At 40.6% G+C, this 17,696-nt stretch overlaps 1 protein-coding gene across 2 annotated transcripts in view; it reads right to left on the bottom strand.

The window, feature by feature from the left end:
* Positions 1–3,306: 3,306 nt before the first annotated feature.
* The window catches only part of LOC106561480 (fatty acyl-CoA reductase 1), a 39,650-nt gene continuing 25,260 nt past the window's right edge, over positions 3,307–17,696 (bottom strand). Inside the window, exons 9-12 of one of the 2 annotated variants that reach the window (XM_045688376.1) lie at positions 17,012–17,183; positions 8,142–8,271; positions 7,626–7,753; positions 3,307–4,869 (exon numbers count right to left, since the gene is read on the bottom strand). In XM_045688376.1, coding sequence (XP_045544332.1) covers positions 4,707–4,869; positions 7,626–7,753; positions 8,142–8,271; positions 17,012–17,183 — 593 coding nt within the window. In that variant the 3' untranslated portion in view covers positions 3,307–4,706. The remainder of the gene's footprint in view (positions 4,870–7,625; positions 7,754–8,141; positions 8,272–17,011; positions 17,184–17,696) is intronic. The other variant, XM_014125476.2, reaches the window with a different exon arrangement.

Here is a 17,696-nt window from a genome sequence, read left to right as displayed (position 1 = left end):
TTACCAGCTCCTCTCTACCAATGGGGTGACCACTGGAGTAAGGAAAAGCTTTTAAGACCAAAGCTATGGCGAGTTATTTTTCAACCACACAACATAAAATACTGAGTTTCAAGAAGAAAACTTCCAGCAAACAGGATTTAACAGAGTTTATTCCTTCTTTTTGGTTTACAAATAAAAAGGCACCCATTGATTGTTTTAAACATTTACCTTGACTGTGGAAAGAGCTTTTAAACTGTCAATGAAATATGCAGAGCGCATACTCGGGAACATTAACAGAGGGTCATGGTAAAGACAACAAATTGGTTATAGGGTAAAGTTAATTCTAGGGGACTACATTCTACAATTATAAGAGGAAACAGGACAACAACAAAACATTTGCAAGCAGACAAAAGGCAAGAGGAATATATTACATTAAATCTCATTTCTGTCCAGACAGGTATTGGAATATGATGCTGTAAATCCAGAAAGAGTGTAAAAGTTAGATGTGCAATGCCCTTCGAATAGACGAGCATTAGAATGATCCAGTAATATGAATTCCTAGCAACACAAAAGGAAGAAGTAGAAAGGGTCTGCTCAACTCCCTTACTTCGACATCACTGGCAAGACAAGTTCCTAAGAAACTCTGAATTGGCAGTTCCATTGCAAGACACGTTTAACAATACTACATACAGTGAGGGGAAAAAGTATTTGATCCCCTGCTGATTTTGTACGTTTGCCCACTGATAAAGAAAGATCTGCAAAGAGGAGTGGGACAAAATCCCTCCAGAGATGTGTGCAAACCTGGTGGCCAACTACAAGAAACGTCTGACCTCTGTGATTGCCAACAAGAGTTTTGCCACCAAGTACTAAGTCATGTTTTGCAGCAATACTTATTTCCCTCATTAAAATGCAAATCATTTTATAACATTTTTGACATGGGTTTTTCTGGATTTTGTTGTTGTTATTCTGTCTCTCACTGTTCAAATAAACTACCATTCAAATTATAGACTGATCATTTCTTTGTAAGTGGACAAACGTACAAAATCAGCAGGGGATCAAATACTTTTTTCCCCCCACTGTAGCAAGCCACATACCAGAAACAAAACACTATTACACACTAAAATCTTCAAATCCAATACAGAAAATGGATTAAAAAAAGCAAAAGTGAAAGCAAGGATCCCTTTCAAAATGTGGTGCGTAACAGTTATTACAACAGACATGTCAAGTTGTTAATTCATATTAAAATAGAAGCAACAACAGTATTCCCTTAACTTTCAGGAATCTAGGTCGTTTTTTTAGTAAGCTGTGCAAAAATTCAGGCTGTGTTAACGATTTCATTTTGTGAAAAATGGTACACTTAAAAGAACTGACAATAGAATTGATAAAACAGTTTAAACACGATGCAGTAAATCCCACATGTAAAGTAAAATAGTAACCATCAGCTGAAGTTGTATCAGGTGAATTTGTTTCCTCAAGCTTTTCGCTTTAGTAAATAAATAGCCATGTAATATTAATAGTTTTTTTGAATAGCATAACAATACTTTTGAAGTCAGATCTTGAAGTCTACCTAGAGTTGTACACAAACTGATTAGAACACTTAGATCGGAGTGCTCATTTTAAGTTTCAACTAGATAGTATAGCCACAAAGTCAAAATGGGCAATATCGTAAAAGTTTATCAAAACAAAAATGTGCTTTTTGGTCTTCATTTAAGTTTAGGCATAAGGTTGGCAGTGTGTTCAAGGTTAGGTTTAACATCCTACTTTAAGAGGCAAAATTGTAGAAATAGACTGGGTTTATGACTTTGTGGCTGTGGTAACTAATTACGAACATCTAATATTTTGTCATAGACAAGTTCAGGCACAATTCACACAAACCTCCCAGAAAGTGGTTCACTTATTAATCTTATTCCCAATGGATCATGTGAGCACAGATTAAAGGACTATTTTTTAATCTGGCCAAACATCCATGGTACAGTTGAAGTCGGAAGTTTACATACACTTATGTTGGAGTCGTTTTTCAACCACTCCACACATTTCTTGTTAACAAACTATAGTTTTGGCAAGTCGGTTAGGACATCTACTTTGTGCATGACACAATTAATTTTTCCAACAATTGTTTACAGACAGATTATTTCACTTATAATTCATTGTATCACAATTCTAGTGGGTCAGAAGTTTACATACACTAAGTTGACTGTGCATTTAAACAGCTTGGAAAATTCCAGAAAATGATGTCATGGCTTTAGAAGCTTCTGATAGGCTAATTGACATCATTTGAATCAATTGGAGGTGTACCTGTGGATGTATTTCAAGGCCTACCTTCAAACTCAGTGCCTCTTTGCTTGACATCATTGGAAAAACAAAAGAAATCAGCCAAGACCTCAGAAAAAAAAAATCGTAGACCTCCACAAGTCTGGTTCATCCTTGGGAGCAATTTCCAAACGCCTGAAGGTACCACGTTCATCTGTACAAACAATAGTACGCAAGTATAAACACCATGGGACCACGCAGCCTTCATATCGCTCAGGAAGGAGATGCGTTCTGTCTCCTAGAGATGAATGTACTTCAGTGCGAAAAGTGCAAATCAATCCCAGAACAGAAGATGCTGGAGGAAACAGGTACAAAAGTATCTATATCCACAGTAAAACGAGTTCTATATTGATATAACCGGAATGGCCGCTCAGCAAGGAAGAAGTCACTGCTCCAAAACCACCATAAAAAACCCAGACTACGGTTTGCAACTGCACATGGGAACAAAGATCGTACTTTTTGGAGAAATATCCTCTGGTCTGATGAAACAAAAATAGAACTGTTTGGCCATAATGACCATTGTTATGTTTGGAGGAAAAAGGGGGAGGCTTGCAAGCCGAAGAACACCATGCCAACCGTGAAGCACGGGGGTGGCAGCATCATGTTGTGGGGGTGCTTTGCTGCAGGAGGGACTGGTGCACTTCACAAAATAGATGGCATCACGAGGCAGGAAAATTATGTGGATATATTGAAGCAACATCTCAAGACATCAGTCAGGAAGTTAAAGCTTGGTCGCAAATGGACAATGGACAAGCATACTTCCAAAGTTGTGGCAAAATGGCTTAAGAACAACAAAGTCAAGGTATTGGAGTGGCCATCACAAAGCCCTGACCTCAATCCTATAGAAAATGTGCAGGCAGAACTGAAAAAGCGTGTGCGAGCAAGAAGGCCTACAAACCTGACTCAGTTACACCAGCTCTGTCAGAAGGAATGGGCCAAAATTCACCCAACTTACTGTGGGAAGCTTGTGGAAGGCTACCCAAAATGGTTGACCCAAGTTTAACAATTTAAAGGCAATGCTACCAAATACTAATTGAGTGTATGTAAACTTCTGACCCACTAGGAATGTGATGAAAGAAATAAAAGCTGAAATAAATCATTCTCTCTACTATTATTCTGACATTTCACATTCTTAAAACAAAGGTGTGATCCTAACTGACCTAAGACAGGGAATTTGTACTAGGATTAAATGTCAGGAATTGTGAACAACTGAGTTTAAATGTTTTGGTTAAGGTGTATGTAAACTTCCGACTTCAACTGTAGGTATAAGTGACTATATGACAATTGGACATTCCGAATGAAAGTCATTCAGCGTACAACCACAGGAAAGTGCACAGTAAGTCCAACATCTTACACAATATGTACAAGACAACATGGAAAAGGAACAAGTACAAAAAGTAAAAAATGTCACAAGTGCCCAACAACCCAGGCAAACATGGGATAAAGACCACCTTTGAAAGTTATAGCATGAGACAAAGATAAAGGTGTTCGGAAGAGAAGAGGCCTCTCCCATGCATGGAATATCCCAAACTCGACAACAGGCAAAACATGTGAGATGCATAACACAACGCTCCCATTCCAGACAGTTAAATAAATGACCTACATGAGGAAAGACAGTTACTCATTATTTTAAAATGGACATAGATGCGAATTTCTGAAAGCTGTCCTCAGTGAAAGCAGTGTAAAGAACCCTTAGACTACCTGCCCAAACTCTCCAAAACCAAGTCCTCTGAGCAGTTGCCTGATCTGAGCTACATGAGCTATGAGGTATTTGGGCCAGAATCATAAGCGGACAGTCCAGTCAGAAATGATTTGAAAATTGTTTAAAAAAAATACATAGCTCTGCAAGGTCAGCTGAAGCAGAATAATCATACCTTTTAGGCACTGTAAAAAGCCAATCTATTACCATCTACCTTGTGCTTGATCATGTCATTGGGTAATAGTCATTGCCACCATCAAGCATACAGTATATGGGTGCCTTCACCCCTATTCAAGCAGGAAAATGTAAACTGTTAATCAAAGCCACCGCCTGACCACCCTGGGGGCTGTCAGCAAAGCAATGCTCCATCTCCATGACAACCAAACTATCCATCAATAACTCTGTTTGGCTGACTATCAATGTGCAAGGTGAGCATCATAGGACCTGGGGTCTGATTGGATTCATGCTTATTCAAATGCAGTTCTACCCCCCACATCAGGGATCACACTGCAAAGAGAAGGGGACATTTCACATAAGGTAGATTAATGGTATGTCAGACACTTAAGTAACTCAAAATATTCTAGGATTTGCAGAGCCTTGTCGGATACATAGCTATCTGAAGGGGGGCTGGGCAGGAGGGAGAGAAGGCGGACTGGACTGGGCTGGGCTGCTGGGTTGAGGAGGGTGGATGGGGTCAAGGTGGGTACACCACGTGGACTCAGTATTTCATGGTGCTGGATGCTTGGAAATAGGACAGGAACTTAAAGCAGAGGCTGACCACAAAGTACCAGATGTTCCTGGCCATCTGGGACCGCGCGATGAACACTCGCCAGATGAACACGACCAGGACCGTGTTGAACGTGTAGCGGATGTTCCTCAACCTGAAACATACAAGAGGATGACAAACTTTTTTTATGACCAGAGCCTAGTTGCCATGGAGATCAGTTTGCGGTAAATGAAGAAATACATTGAATTGTTTTTGGTAGCTTGCATGTAGATGTATTCACCTGCATTCTCAGGAGATTAGTAAATACATCAACTAGCTAGGGAAATGTATCTGCTGCAATACAGTTTAGCAGGAATAGGACATTTAAATGGATACTTTGGGATTTTGGCAATGAAGCCCTTTATCTACTTCCCCAGAGAGATGAACTCGTGGATACCAAAATCACAAAGTATCCCTTTAAATAGAACTTTTCCTGATGTCACATGTAATAGAGATTTAGCCTTTGAATTTTGTGAGCAAAGATGAATCTTAAAGCAGAGGATACCAGGGAAACATTGGGATTTGCTGGTGATCCCAAAAAAACTGAAAGAAATATGTGCATCATAGAACAAAAAAATACAATTTCAAAGCCATGACAATTAATTATTCAAGATCAATTGGGCATTTTTAATAAGAGGATAGTTTTTATTGTAGCCAGTGGCACCAAGTGGCTGGTATGAGGTGAGTAATGTCAAATACCTAAGAGGAACCTTCCTCAAGGCAGCTTTGGTTCTTCCCCGGAGCACAGGGAACGGTGCACATCCCTGTTCACCCAGTTGGCTGTGTTTGTCAAATTTTGGGGTAAGCTAACTTCTTTCTTTCTCTCAGAATGCCATGTAAGATAATGATTTCGTCCCTACGTCGGAGGTAATCTGATAGAAAATATCCACAGGGAAGTGTTATCAACTCGACCTTCAGTAAGCTGGTCTGTATATCGGTTTATATTTCCGGTTTTTATTTTCAATATGATAAACACTTGCACAATATGGCCGAGCCTAACCGAACCACAGACAGAACAGCAAACACTTTCAGCTGATTGCAAGTAAACTTGCTTCGGTCGACTACATTTGGTTACATTTGGCTATTGTTTACATATTGTGCATCATGTGCAATGAGCCAAGAGATTGAAAATACAAGCAGCAGAACCTACCGGAGCCGCAAAAAGTTGGGTAAACGACACTTTCCTGTGGATACCCCATCTCACCTCTTTCCGCCAAAAGGACTCACAGCATGTACAACCAGTAAAATAAGTGTAAATATTGTACTCAACATTCTGACTTGTAGAGAGACTATTGAGTCTTTTTTAGGGCGACTTCAGTCAGACTGAAAATCTGATGTTTAGGCAAAGTAGGTAGAATGTTTTTTTTTGTTGGTCTAGTATGCCCTTAGCGAATGAGCTGGTATTCAGGCAAGAGATTCAGGGTTGTCTTGGCAGGCGAACAAAGTCTTTGTATATTTGTCTTATTTTGGCACCACTTCCCCAATTCCTCCAGGGCTGGCTGTCTTTTGGGGGGGGCTATTTTGATTAGAGAACAGCGGCAAGTATTATGAATTCACGTGTACTTTTGCATGCTAATTATCACAAATGTGTTACCATCTTTCAAAGCGTGTTTCATCTTGAGTGAGCCATCTTACAAAGCATGTTCAACCATGAGTGTACCATCTTACAACGTGTGTGAATATACACTAGTGGCCAATTTATTAGGTACACCCATCTAGTACCGGGTTGGACCCCCCCTTTGCCTCCAGAACAGCCTGAATTCTTTGGGGAGTGAAAATGTTGCTCAATTGGGTTGCAGGCCAAACGTTATTTTTACCCTCCTCAGCCCTCGCGCTAGCCACTTTCTCTGAGAAATCCCAGTTGAAACTGGATGCAGTTTGATTGCCATCTTAAGTGGACGTCCAATTCACTAACGTTGCCCCCTTGGCCCTCGATTTTGGCACGAGGGAGCAAGTGAAGAACTTTTATCACTTGTGGGGTTAATATGACCCACAATTCAATGCAAACTGTAGTCACGTGTCATACTCCAGTGGATGCGAGTGTCAAATTGAATCAACATGGCTGCATTTTTTGGCATGTCAGAGAAAACTATGACACTATAGATTACATTGATTTTAGCATTGGCAAATTGGCTTAGTCTCATAGTGAGGAGTTTATAAAAACGTAGCGTCATAAAACATATTTTTAGGAATAAATAATCAAACTATAAAACTAGCTATGGGTAACTGTAGCTAGCTAGCTACCTGCCAGGAGTGCTATTTTTTGTTTGTCGCACCATTCTCAATAAACCCTAGACACTGTCGTGCGTGAAAAGCCCAGGAGGCTGGTAGTTTGAGATACCGGAACCGGCGCACCTGGCACAGATTATCATACCACGCTCAAAGTTGCTTAGGTCACAATTTTTGCCCATCCTAACATTCAATCAAACAGTAACTGAATGGCTCGATGCCTTCTTTATATAGCAAGCAATGGCCACGTGACTCATGTCTGTAAGAGCGAAAAGAAATTGTGAATGGGGTGGTGTACCTAATGAAATGGCCTCAGTGTACATGATCTAAAGTTTGCATGAGATTCTCCTAGAGGTGTTTTACATGCAAGGCTTGAGTCTTGGATACTTAGTATTATTTATTGCCCTGCTACTAATTCATTGTGCGTGTCCTCTAAGCCCTAGTCCTAGCCAGGGTGTGTATCTGGGGTTATGATTTGTATGTATTGTTGGTTGTGTTAATAAACATTGGCACTGTTTAATTCTGTTGTACATCGTTCATTTGAAAGGACCTGTGTTTAGTTTAGTTCCGAGGAACTCCCCTTGCGTATAAAAAAGGTGGCATAGTCTAGTTAACACGCGCAAACAGAGACATTTCTCTTACTTGTTGAGGTGTTTGCGTGCAGCTGGCAGGCCGGACTCAGCCTCGTTCAGTACATACTTCTTAGTCCCCATGCAGTAGTTCTCCATGTACTCTGCCCAGTTCAGCTGTCGCACGTCAAAGTTGAATGTCTGGACCAAAAAAAACATCAAGAGTATTTCATATTGACAGGATAGGCATTGAGCAACTATGTAGTAGAGGAAAAATGTCTACAAAAGTACAATATGAAACATTATCACTAGGTTTCTGGACCAATGTATATTCACTGTGCATTTCAGCCAGGCCCCGACTATCCAACACAATTATGCCATTCAAAACCAAGCTGAATCATTCAATTGTGCTTCGGCTACAATCTCAAACATACTCCATTCGTCTGTCTGCCACTCTACCAGCGTGTGTGTCCTACACAAGTATGTGTCTGTGTCCTACAAGTGTGTGTGTGTGTCCTAGAAGTGTGTGTATCTGTGGGTCCTACAAGTGTGTTAATGTGTGTGACTGGTGGTTGGGCATAAAGCATACCCTCTTGTCATCAGCACCCATCTGGTTCATGAGCATGGTGACGTTGTCAGTTTTCCACACCCACGAGTGGCTCGTGAAGTACTCCAGCACCATCATGGCCCTGTGCAGCCTCGTAATGGTCTTCATCATCCTGCCGTGGTGTGGTGGTCGCCGTGGTAACAGGGAAGAGGCAGGTATTAGGTAGGTATAGCTGGCACTGAGCCGTCTTTTCAAGAGTGGTTTTCATTTGTTTTATACAGTGAGGGAAAAAAGTATTTGATCCCCTGCTGATTTTGTACGTTTGCCCACTGACAAAGAAATGATCAGTCTATAATTTTAATGGTAGGTTTATTTGAACAGTGAGAGACAGAATAACAACTAAAAAATCCAGAAAAACGCATGTCAAAAATGTTAGAAAATGATTTGCATGTTAATGAGGGAAATAAGTATTTGACCCCTCTGCAAAACATGACTTAGTACTTGGTGGCAAAACCCTTGTTGGCAATCAGAGGTCAGACGTTTCTTGTAGTTGGCCACCAGGTTTGCACACATCTCAGGAGGGATTTTGTCCCACTCCTCTTTGCAAATCTTCTCCAAGTCATTAAGGTTTCAAGGCTGACGTTTGGCAACTCGAACCTTCAGCTCCCTCCACAGATTTTCTATGGGATTAAGGTCTGGAGACTGGCTAGGCCACTCCAGGACCTTAATGTGCTTCTTCTTGAGCCACTCCTTCGTTACCTTGGCCGTGTGTTTTGGGTCATTGTCATGCTGGAATACCCATCCACGACCCATTTTCAATGCCCTGGCTGAAGGAAGGAGGTTCTCACCCAAGATTTGATCGTACATGGCCCTGTCCATCGTCCCTTTGATGCGGTGAAGTTGTCCTGTCCCCTTAGCAGAAAAACACCCCCAAAGCATAATGTTTCCACCTCCATGTTTGATGGTGGGGATGGTGTTCTTGGGGTCATAGGCAGCATTCCTCCTCCTCCAAACACTGCGAGTTGAATTGATGCCAAAGAGCTCCAATTTGGTCTCATCTGACCACAACACTTTCACCCAGTTGTCCTCTGAATCATCCAGATGTTCATTGGAAAACTTCAGACAGGCATGTATATGTGCTTTCTTGAGCAGGGGGACCTTGCGGGCGCTGCAGGATTTCAGTCCTTCACGGCGTAGTGTGTTACCAATTGTTTCCTTGGTGACTATTGTCCCAGCTGCCTTGAGATCATTGACAAGATCCTCCCGTGTAGTTCTGTGCTGATTCCTCACCGTTCTCATGATCATTGCAACTCCACGAGGTGAGATCTTGCATGGAGCCCCAGGCCGAGGGAGATTGACAGTTCTTTTGTGTTTCTTCCATTTGCGAATAATCGCACCAACTGTTGTCACCTTCACACCAAACTGCTTGGCGATGGTCTTGTAGCCCATTCCAGCCTTGTGTAGGTCTACAATCTTGTCCCTGACATCCTTGGAGAGCTCTTTGGTCTTGGCCATGGTGGAGAGTTTGGAATCTGATTGGTTGATTGCTTCTGTGGACAGGTGTCTTTTTTACAGGTAACAAGCTGTGGTTAGGAGCACTCCCTTTAAGAGTGTGCTCCTAATCTCAGCTCGTTACCTGTATAAAAGACACCTGGGAGCCAGAAATCTTTCTGATTGAGAGGGGGTCAAATACTTATTTCCCTCATTAAAATGCAGATCAATTTATACCATTTTTGACATGCGTTTTTCTGGATTGTTTTTTGTTGTTATTCTTTCTCTCAATGTTCAAATAAACCTACCATTAAAATTATAGACTGATCATTTCTTTGTCAGTGGGCAAACGTACAAAATCAACAGGGGATCAAATACTTTTTTTCCTCACTGTATATACACACAGTACCAGTTAAAAGTTTGGACACACCTACAAATTCAGGAGGTTTTCTTTATTTGTACTATTTTATACATTGTAGAATAGTGAAGACATCTAAACTATGAAATAACACAAATAGAATCATGTAGTAACCAAAAAAAGTGTTAAACAAATCCAAATCTATTTGAGATTCTTCAAAGTGGCCACCCTTTGCCTTGATGACAGGTTTGCACATCTTGGCATTCTCTCAACCAGCTTCATGAGATAGTCACTTGGAATGCATTTAAATTAACAGGTGTGCCTTGTTGAAAGTTAATTTGTGGAATTTCTTTCCTTCTTAATGCTTTTGAGCCAATCAGTTGTGTTGTGACAAGGTGCGGGGCTATACAGAAGATAGCGCTATTTGGTAAAAGACCAAGTCCATTTTATGGCAAGAACAGCTCAAATAAGCAAAGAGAAATGACAGTCCGTCATTACTTTAAGACATGGTCAGTCAATCCAGAAAATTTCAATAACTTTGAAAGTTTCTTCAAGTTCAGTCATAAAAGCCATCAAGAGCTATGATGAAACTGGCTCATGAGGACCGCCACAGGAAAGGAAGACCCAGAGTTACCTCTGCTGCAGAAGATAAGTTCATTAGAGTTACCAGCCTTAGAAATTGCAGCTCAAATAAATGTTTCACAGATTTCAAGTAACAGACACATCACAACATCAACTGTTCAGAGGAGACCGCGTGAATCAGGCCTTCATGGTCAAATTGATTAAAATAAACCACTACTAAAGGACACCAATAAGAAGAAGAGCCTTGCTTGAGCCAAGAAACACAAGCAATGGACATTAGACTGGTGGAAATCTGTCCTTTCGTCTGATGAGTCCAAATTTGAAATTTTTGGTTCCAACCACTGTGCCTTTGTGAGACGCTGAGTAGGTGAACAGATGATCTCCTCATGTGTGGTTCCCACCGTGAAGCATGGAGGAGGTGGTGTGATGGTGCTTTGCTGGTTATACTGTCAGTGACTTGGCACATTTAAACAGCTTGGCCACCACAGCATTCTGCAGCAATACGCCATCCCATCTGGTTTGCGCTTAGTGGGACTATCATTTGTTTTTCAACAGGACAATGATCCAACACACACCTCCAGGCTATGTAAGGGCTATTTGACCAAGGAGAGTGATGGAGTGCTGCATCAGATGACCTGGCCTCCACAATCACCCAACCTCAGCCCAATTGAGATGGTTTGGGATGAGTTGGTTTGCAGAGTAAAGGAAAAGCAGCCAACAAGTGCTCAGCATATGTGGGAACTCCTTTCAAAACGGTTGGTTACGACATGATTCCATATGTGTTATTTCATAGTTTAGATGTCTTCTATCATTCTACAATGTAGAAAATTGTAACTATAAAGAAAAAGCCTTGAATGAGTAGGTGTCTCCAACATTTTGACTGGTACTGGACACAAAGTACCCCTTGACTTTTCCCACATTTTGTTGTGTTACAAATTGGGATTTAAATGGTATTTTGCTAGACAGGCATTTTCAGGTCTTGCCCTAGATCTTTAAGCCGATTTAAGTCAAAACTGTAACTAGGACACTCAGGAACATTCAATGTCGTCTTGGTAAGCAACTCCATTGTATATTTGGCCTTGTGTTTTATGTTATTGTCCCCGCTGAAAGGAGAATGTCTCCCAGTGTCTGTTGGAAAGCAGACAAGCAGGTTTTTCTCTAGGATTTTGCCTGTGCTTAGCACTATTCAGTTGATTTTTATCCCCAAAAAATCTCCCTAGTCCTCGCCGATGACGAGCATATCTATAACATGATGCAGTCACCACCATGCCAGAAAATAGGAAGACTGGCACTCAGTGATGTGTTGTGTTTGCCCCAAACCTAATTCAGGACAAAAAGTGAATTTCTTTGCCATATGTTTTCATTATTACTTTAGTGTCTTATTGCAAACAGCATGCATGTTTTGGATTTTTTTAAATTCTACACAGACTTCCTTCTTTTCACTCTGTCAATTAGGTTATTATTGTGGAGTAACTAAAATGTTGTTGATCCATCCTCAGTTCTCCTATCACAGCCATTAAACTCGAACTGTTTTTAAAGTCGCCATGGGCCTCATGGTAAAATCCGTGTGCAGTTTCCTTTCTCTCCGGCAACTGAGTTAAGGATGCCTGTATCTTTGTAGTGACTGGGTGTGTTGATACACCATCAAAAGCACAATTAATAACTTCACCCTGCTCAAAGGGGTATTCAGTGTCTGCTTTTATTTTATTTGTTTTATTTTTTACCCATCTACCAATAGGTGCCTTTCTTATCCAGGCATTGGAAAACCTCGCTGGCCTTTGTGGTTGAATCTGTGTTTCAAACGCACTACTCGACTGAGGGACCTTACAGATAATTGTGTGTGTAGGGTACAGAGATTAAGTAATCATAAAAACTGTAATGTTAACCACTATTATTGCACTATTATTGAGTCCATGCAACTTAAGCAAATTATTACTCCGGAGTGTATTTAGGCTTGCCATTAAGGGGTTGAATACTTATTGACTCAAGACATTTCAGTTATTTGTAAAAAATGAAATGTAATAAATTAAAAATTTAGGCTATACCAACAAAATGTGGAAAAAGTAAAGGGATGTGAATACTTTCTGAAGGCATTGTATGAGATTGGAATAATACTGTGAAATGTAAAAAATTATGATAACGGCCATTTTGTGTAGGAGCAGTTTTGAAAAGACCGCCTGAAATGTCTGCCCGTTCTGGTGGGATGGAGTTTTGGCCTGCCTGGTGACACGTAAATTAGTTAATAGACCAATAAGAAAGAGTTCCAAACCTTTCTGCAATAACAGCTAGTTTTCTCCTCCCCACTCTGACCACCCCCAAGCAGTTCTAGCTAAATTCTTGCTTGAGAAATTGCTCTTTGCTAAGGGAGTAAACGTTATTTATAACTATTTATAAAATCGAACCCCTCAAATGAAAATGGATGGCCCTCCCTTCAGTAAAATATATTTGACCGAGAGTAGGGGTGGAAATATCTCCTTTATAGTAAAAGCATTGCATGAATCTATCATCATACTTATATTTTATAAACATTTCATGCAGTTATAAATAATTCTACATATCAGAATATTTTTTAATAGCACACAAATTACTGTACATGCTAAGAATGGACAGAAAGAGGCCTGTGTGTTCACCTTATCATATTTATACAATGCCAAATCAGTGTGTCTTGTTTGCAAAGAAACTGTCCCTGTTTGCAAATAATAAAATGTGAGATGTCATTAGGAATCTGAGCGTGGTACTTTCAAAAGTTAGGCCTACCTTGCCACCCCAGACAGGGTATGTCTACCGACGCAGAAAAATGTAAGCTTTAACTGCTGGCGACTCTTCTTCCATGGCTTAACCCAACGAGAGCTCACAAGTGTTTCCCTAAAAGCTGTCTGGTTTTAAACATCTATGGTATAGAAAGTGAATAGCTTAATCAATTGATAGTGACAGAATTAGACTACTTCCCAAGCAAAGTCAGCCTCTGAATGTCAAAGGAAACAATGATATCCCTGTATGCAGAGGGTCACATCTTTCCCAGGTATTTTAAAGCTTGTTTATAGCATAAAACATCGACCAAAGCGCTGTTATAGATCACTTTAAATAATTTGATCGGTTTCATTTTCTTCAAAATCTTAAGCGTCAAGGGTGTGTGCTTTTTGCCATTTTCTTTAATAAAAGATAGGCCTATGGCATACTCTCAAACCACCTCAATTCGAGTTAAAACCTTGGTTTTTACCTTACCCGCCCTTCACTGACACTGAGGTAGGCTATTTAAAGAGTGCATGGTGGGTGGAGGAACTCACCGACAAATCTATGGATATAGCAGCCTATAGCCTAATTTCGTCTGTCAAACAGGTAGACCTACACCTTATTTCTTAAATAGGAAGAAATAGGCTCTAACACAATGCCCTCGTTAGTAAAGTCTAACTAAAAGGAGACTGTTTAAATGAATTATGCCTACTCGAATTTGACTACTTTCAGCACCATGAGCTGTCCATTTCAGATCGACTGTGCCGTCCGTGGCTGCTGCTTCAATTTTCAGCACCAAAATGTAAGTTACCTGAATCTGTCTTATTATGAGTTCAGTAACTCTTTATAAATACATAAATGGGCAATAAACACAGTTTTACATCAAATCAATTATAGTAGTAGCAAGCTATCAAATTTGACCTCCGGTCCCCCTTCTCACCTTCGCGCTCTCCTTCACAAACTGAGTAGTTTGACTAGGCTAGGCCTAATCAAAAATGATTTTCGGAAGTAACTTTTGACTCTCCTGAACTGCCACTGTAGCCCTACACAGCACAGCCATTGGTTAAGCAGCACACAAAAAGGTTTTTGATCATTAAGAGCAGAGCAGACTGGGGCTCAGGGTTGGAATATCCATTGCAGTGTGTAATGCAGCCTAGTTTGATTTACACCTTCCCAGCAGCTATCTTAGAAATATAACTTTGCTCTGTGCTTCTCCGAGCATGCATTTCGTAACCTATAGATCAGTTGATTGAGGCAACACTAAATAGCCTATAGGCGCAAATGATATGCGCACCCAGTGGAGAATCAGAGATGAGGGGTGGCATCAGGCACACATCGATATAGCCTCAAACTTCTAATTCTAAAAAACAGAGAAATAATGAAATTTCATAATTTACATGACCCTCCCCTGGATGAGATTATTATAAAAAAAATACTAAATCCTCCCCTTGACTGAAATTGAAACTAACTCCAGCTAACTGTTAAGCAGACAATGGCCGAAATGGAACAAGGGATAAAAATTACTTATTGATCTTTTTGTACAAGGAAAATATGACCTTGAACCAATTTGTACAAATCGATAACAGAATAAAACTGAAGGGTATGTCAAAATGCTTCAGATTTTCAAACATCTGACCCCTGAACACTTTCACAGCTTTAAAGCTGCAATGTGTATCTTTTTGGGCAATCTGACCAAATTCACATTGAAATTTGGGTTATAGATCCGTCATTTTCATTGAAAGCAAGTCTAAGAAGATTTAGTTCTGTTCTATGTGCACTATTTCTATGCTTCCTGTGCTTAAGTTTAATTTTTGCACCTTACTTCCGGTTTTGTACACCAGCTTCAACCAGCTGAAAATACAATATTTTGGTTATGGAAAATATATTTCACAGTGGTACAATGATTCTCTACACTATACTTGCTTGTTTTGTCACAAACTGAAATTAGGCAAACTATTGTTAGCAACCAGGTAGCGATTTCTGCATAGTGCATCTTTAAATAAAGAACGGCATGAATCCAGCACAACCTATAATATATTACTGATAAGAGTCTAAGCATACTAGTATTATAGGGAAATTTCTAATGCCTACCAGTCTCAATTGGGATGAGTATTATTGACTTGACACATGTTAAACACAGAACAGTAAGAATGGAGGGCTTGTCCAATCCTGGAAGGTATCTGAGCATGTCTGACTGACAGAAGCTTAACTTGATTGCACTAATTACATTGTCGTCATTAAGAAAGCATCTACTAATCGAAGTTTAAAGTTCCATGAACAAACTTGCTTCAGAGGATTAATGGCCATGCCAAATTGCATCAAAAGCCAACATGCTTGTAGTCAGAGCTCAGTCCCTCCATGATACATTGTGAACAAAGAGGAAGGTGACAACATACATGGTGAACCATTTAAAAAGTAAAAGGTAACTTTTCCGGTAAGGTAACATCACCCTTAGAATGTGTTGTATACTAAACCAAATGAATTTCAGACAGACAAATTGTCAAATGATTTTCTAATTGAGAAGTGTTACCAAATGTTTATCATTGCTGAAATGTTTCTGGTTTACGATCAACTTGTGGGGAGCAATACTGTATGCGTCAGGTACCAAACACTTGGTTAGACTGAACCATGGCCTTGGTGCTAAATTAAACAACAGGTGGGGATTGTGAGTAAGTCTATCCAATGACTCACTGATAAATTTAGTGTTTCCATTGGCTTGTGAGATCGTAAATTACTGCCAGCGCATTACATTTGTCCCACAATGTGCTTCATTAAGCCCAGGAATAGGGCTACCAAGAATAGAAGTGTTGATGGGCCAATGAATAAAGGACAGGTGTTTGGTACCTGGTATTAATCAAAACTAGTTCCCTGGTGCCTCTCAATTTTAAAGATAAGCTTGAAGAGTGGAGGAGGACGAGGATGAGCAGATCACTCCCAGGTTACTTCAGAAGACTTAATGGCACAGCTCAGAAAAACAAAAAGATCACAACAAAAAAAAGGGGGGGGGGTTAATTCCACAAAGCAAAAGCGACTGGATAAATTCCACATCTGAGCAGAGCCATTAAAAAATGACAAATGCAGTACCAGGCAAAAAGGGTCAAACAAAAACTGTGACAAAAATAAATTACAAAAATAAAACGTTCCTGATGCATGCTTTAGACAGGAACCCATGCTTGTCATGATGACACGGTAGCCTGTCAGCAGCCAGCCGAGTCCGATGACAAAGTTGAGCAAACGTTCGGGCGTTGCTTCCGCCCCACCAACCACGCCACACAACCAGCACCCAGTGGTGGAGGGGAGAGGGGGTTGAGAGGGCACTGTAGTAGACCTTACCGGGGATTCTGACCCGTGGCCCTGAGATACCCGTCATACAGCAGGGCGGGAAGAGTGTGACTCACTGTGGTCCAGTACTGATTGGTAAAGAGGTTGGACCGCAGGTTAACATTTGGGCACCTGAAAGCCTGCTCTAAGGGGTTGGTCTTGAAGGTTATGTTTATACAGTACTCTGCAGAGAGAATACGACATCACAGGAGGAAGGCAATTCAATGCCAGGACACGTTGAGGTAACACAGAGGGCTAAGAGTGCAGAACCCAGCTCTAAAAAGGTATATGGGTGGCTTATGCACCCTTACCCCCCCCAAGACATTGGACAGAAGCATGACATCGCTGGAACAGGTTCAGTACATTGGGCTACATTGAGCGAGAATGCGGAGGGAGATGGAGTGTGACCGAGTGGGGTGTCATTTACCTGGGCTCTCTTCCCGTCATCCTGAGGCAGAGATCATAAAGGAAGGCTGGTGCCTTGTGGCTTACAGCGATCCAGTACTGATTGATAAGGTGATTGGTTGTGAGATTTACATTGGGCCGTCTGAAGGCCTGCTCGAGGGGGTTCCTCTTGAAAGTGGATATAACATGGTACTCTAAGAGACAAAAGGTAGGGGGTTCAACAGGGGTAATGTTGGCACAACCACTAATTTCTCCAAAGTGGAAAGAAAGAGTTAAGCAGCAAGCGTACGACAAGCGGCAACAGATGTTTGGTTTAGACAAAATACCTTTGAAGTGCTTTTAACAATTATTATTTTTAACCGTACAAGTTATTGAAGGAGACTAGGGGTATTACAAAACAACGGCGCAAATATAGACTTCAAAGTAAGCCTAATGAATGCAGAAATGCAATGTTAACAACAAAGTGATTTCACCTGAAATATTTTAAAAGCATAAAAAAATCTATGGTAAATGAGTAACAAATATATTGACATTTACTACAACAAACCCAACAGGTTAACAGCTTAAAGGGAACTATACAACTGCCACTATGAAAATGTCATCCATCTTTAATGCACTAAACAAATATTGTACTAAGACTGGAACAGTTTTCCATTTTTATTCAAGAATACCAGTCATGTTATATAGTTTACCTATTGCCTTTAAGC

The sequence above is a fragment of the Salmo salar genome, chromosome ssa10, assembly GCF_905237065.1.
Source record: "Salmo salar chromosome ssa10, Ssal_v3.1, whole genome shotgun sequence".
Taxonomy (NCBI): Eukaryota; Metazoa; Chordata; class Actinopteri; order Salmoniformes; family Salmonidae; genus Salmo; species Salmo salar.
The sequence above is the reverse complement of the archived record's forward strand: the minus strand, read 5'-3'. Positions and strand labels throughout refer to the sequence as shown.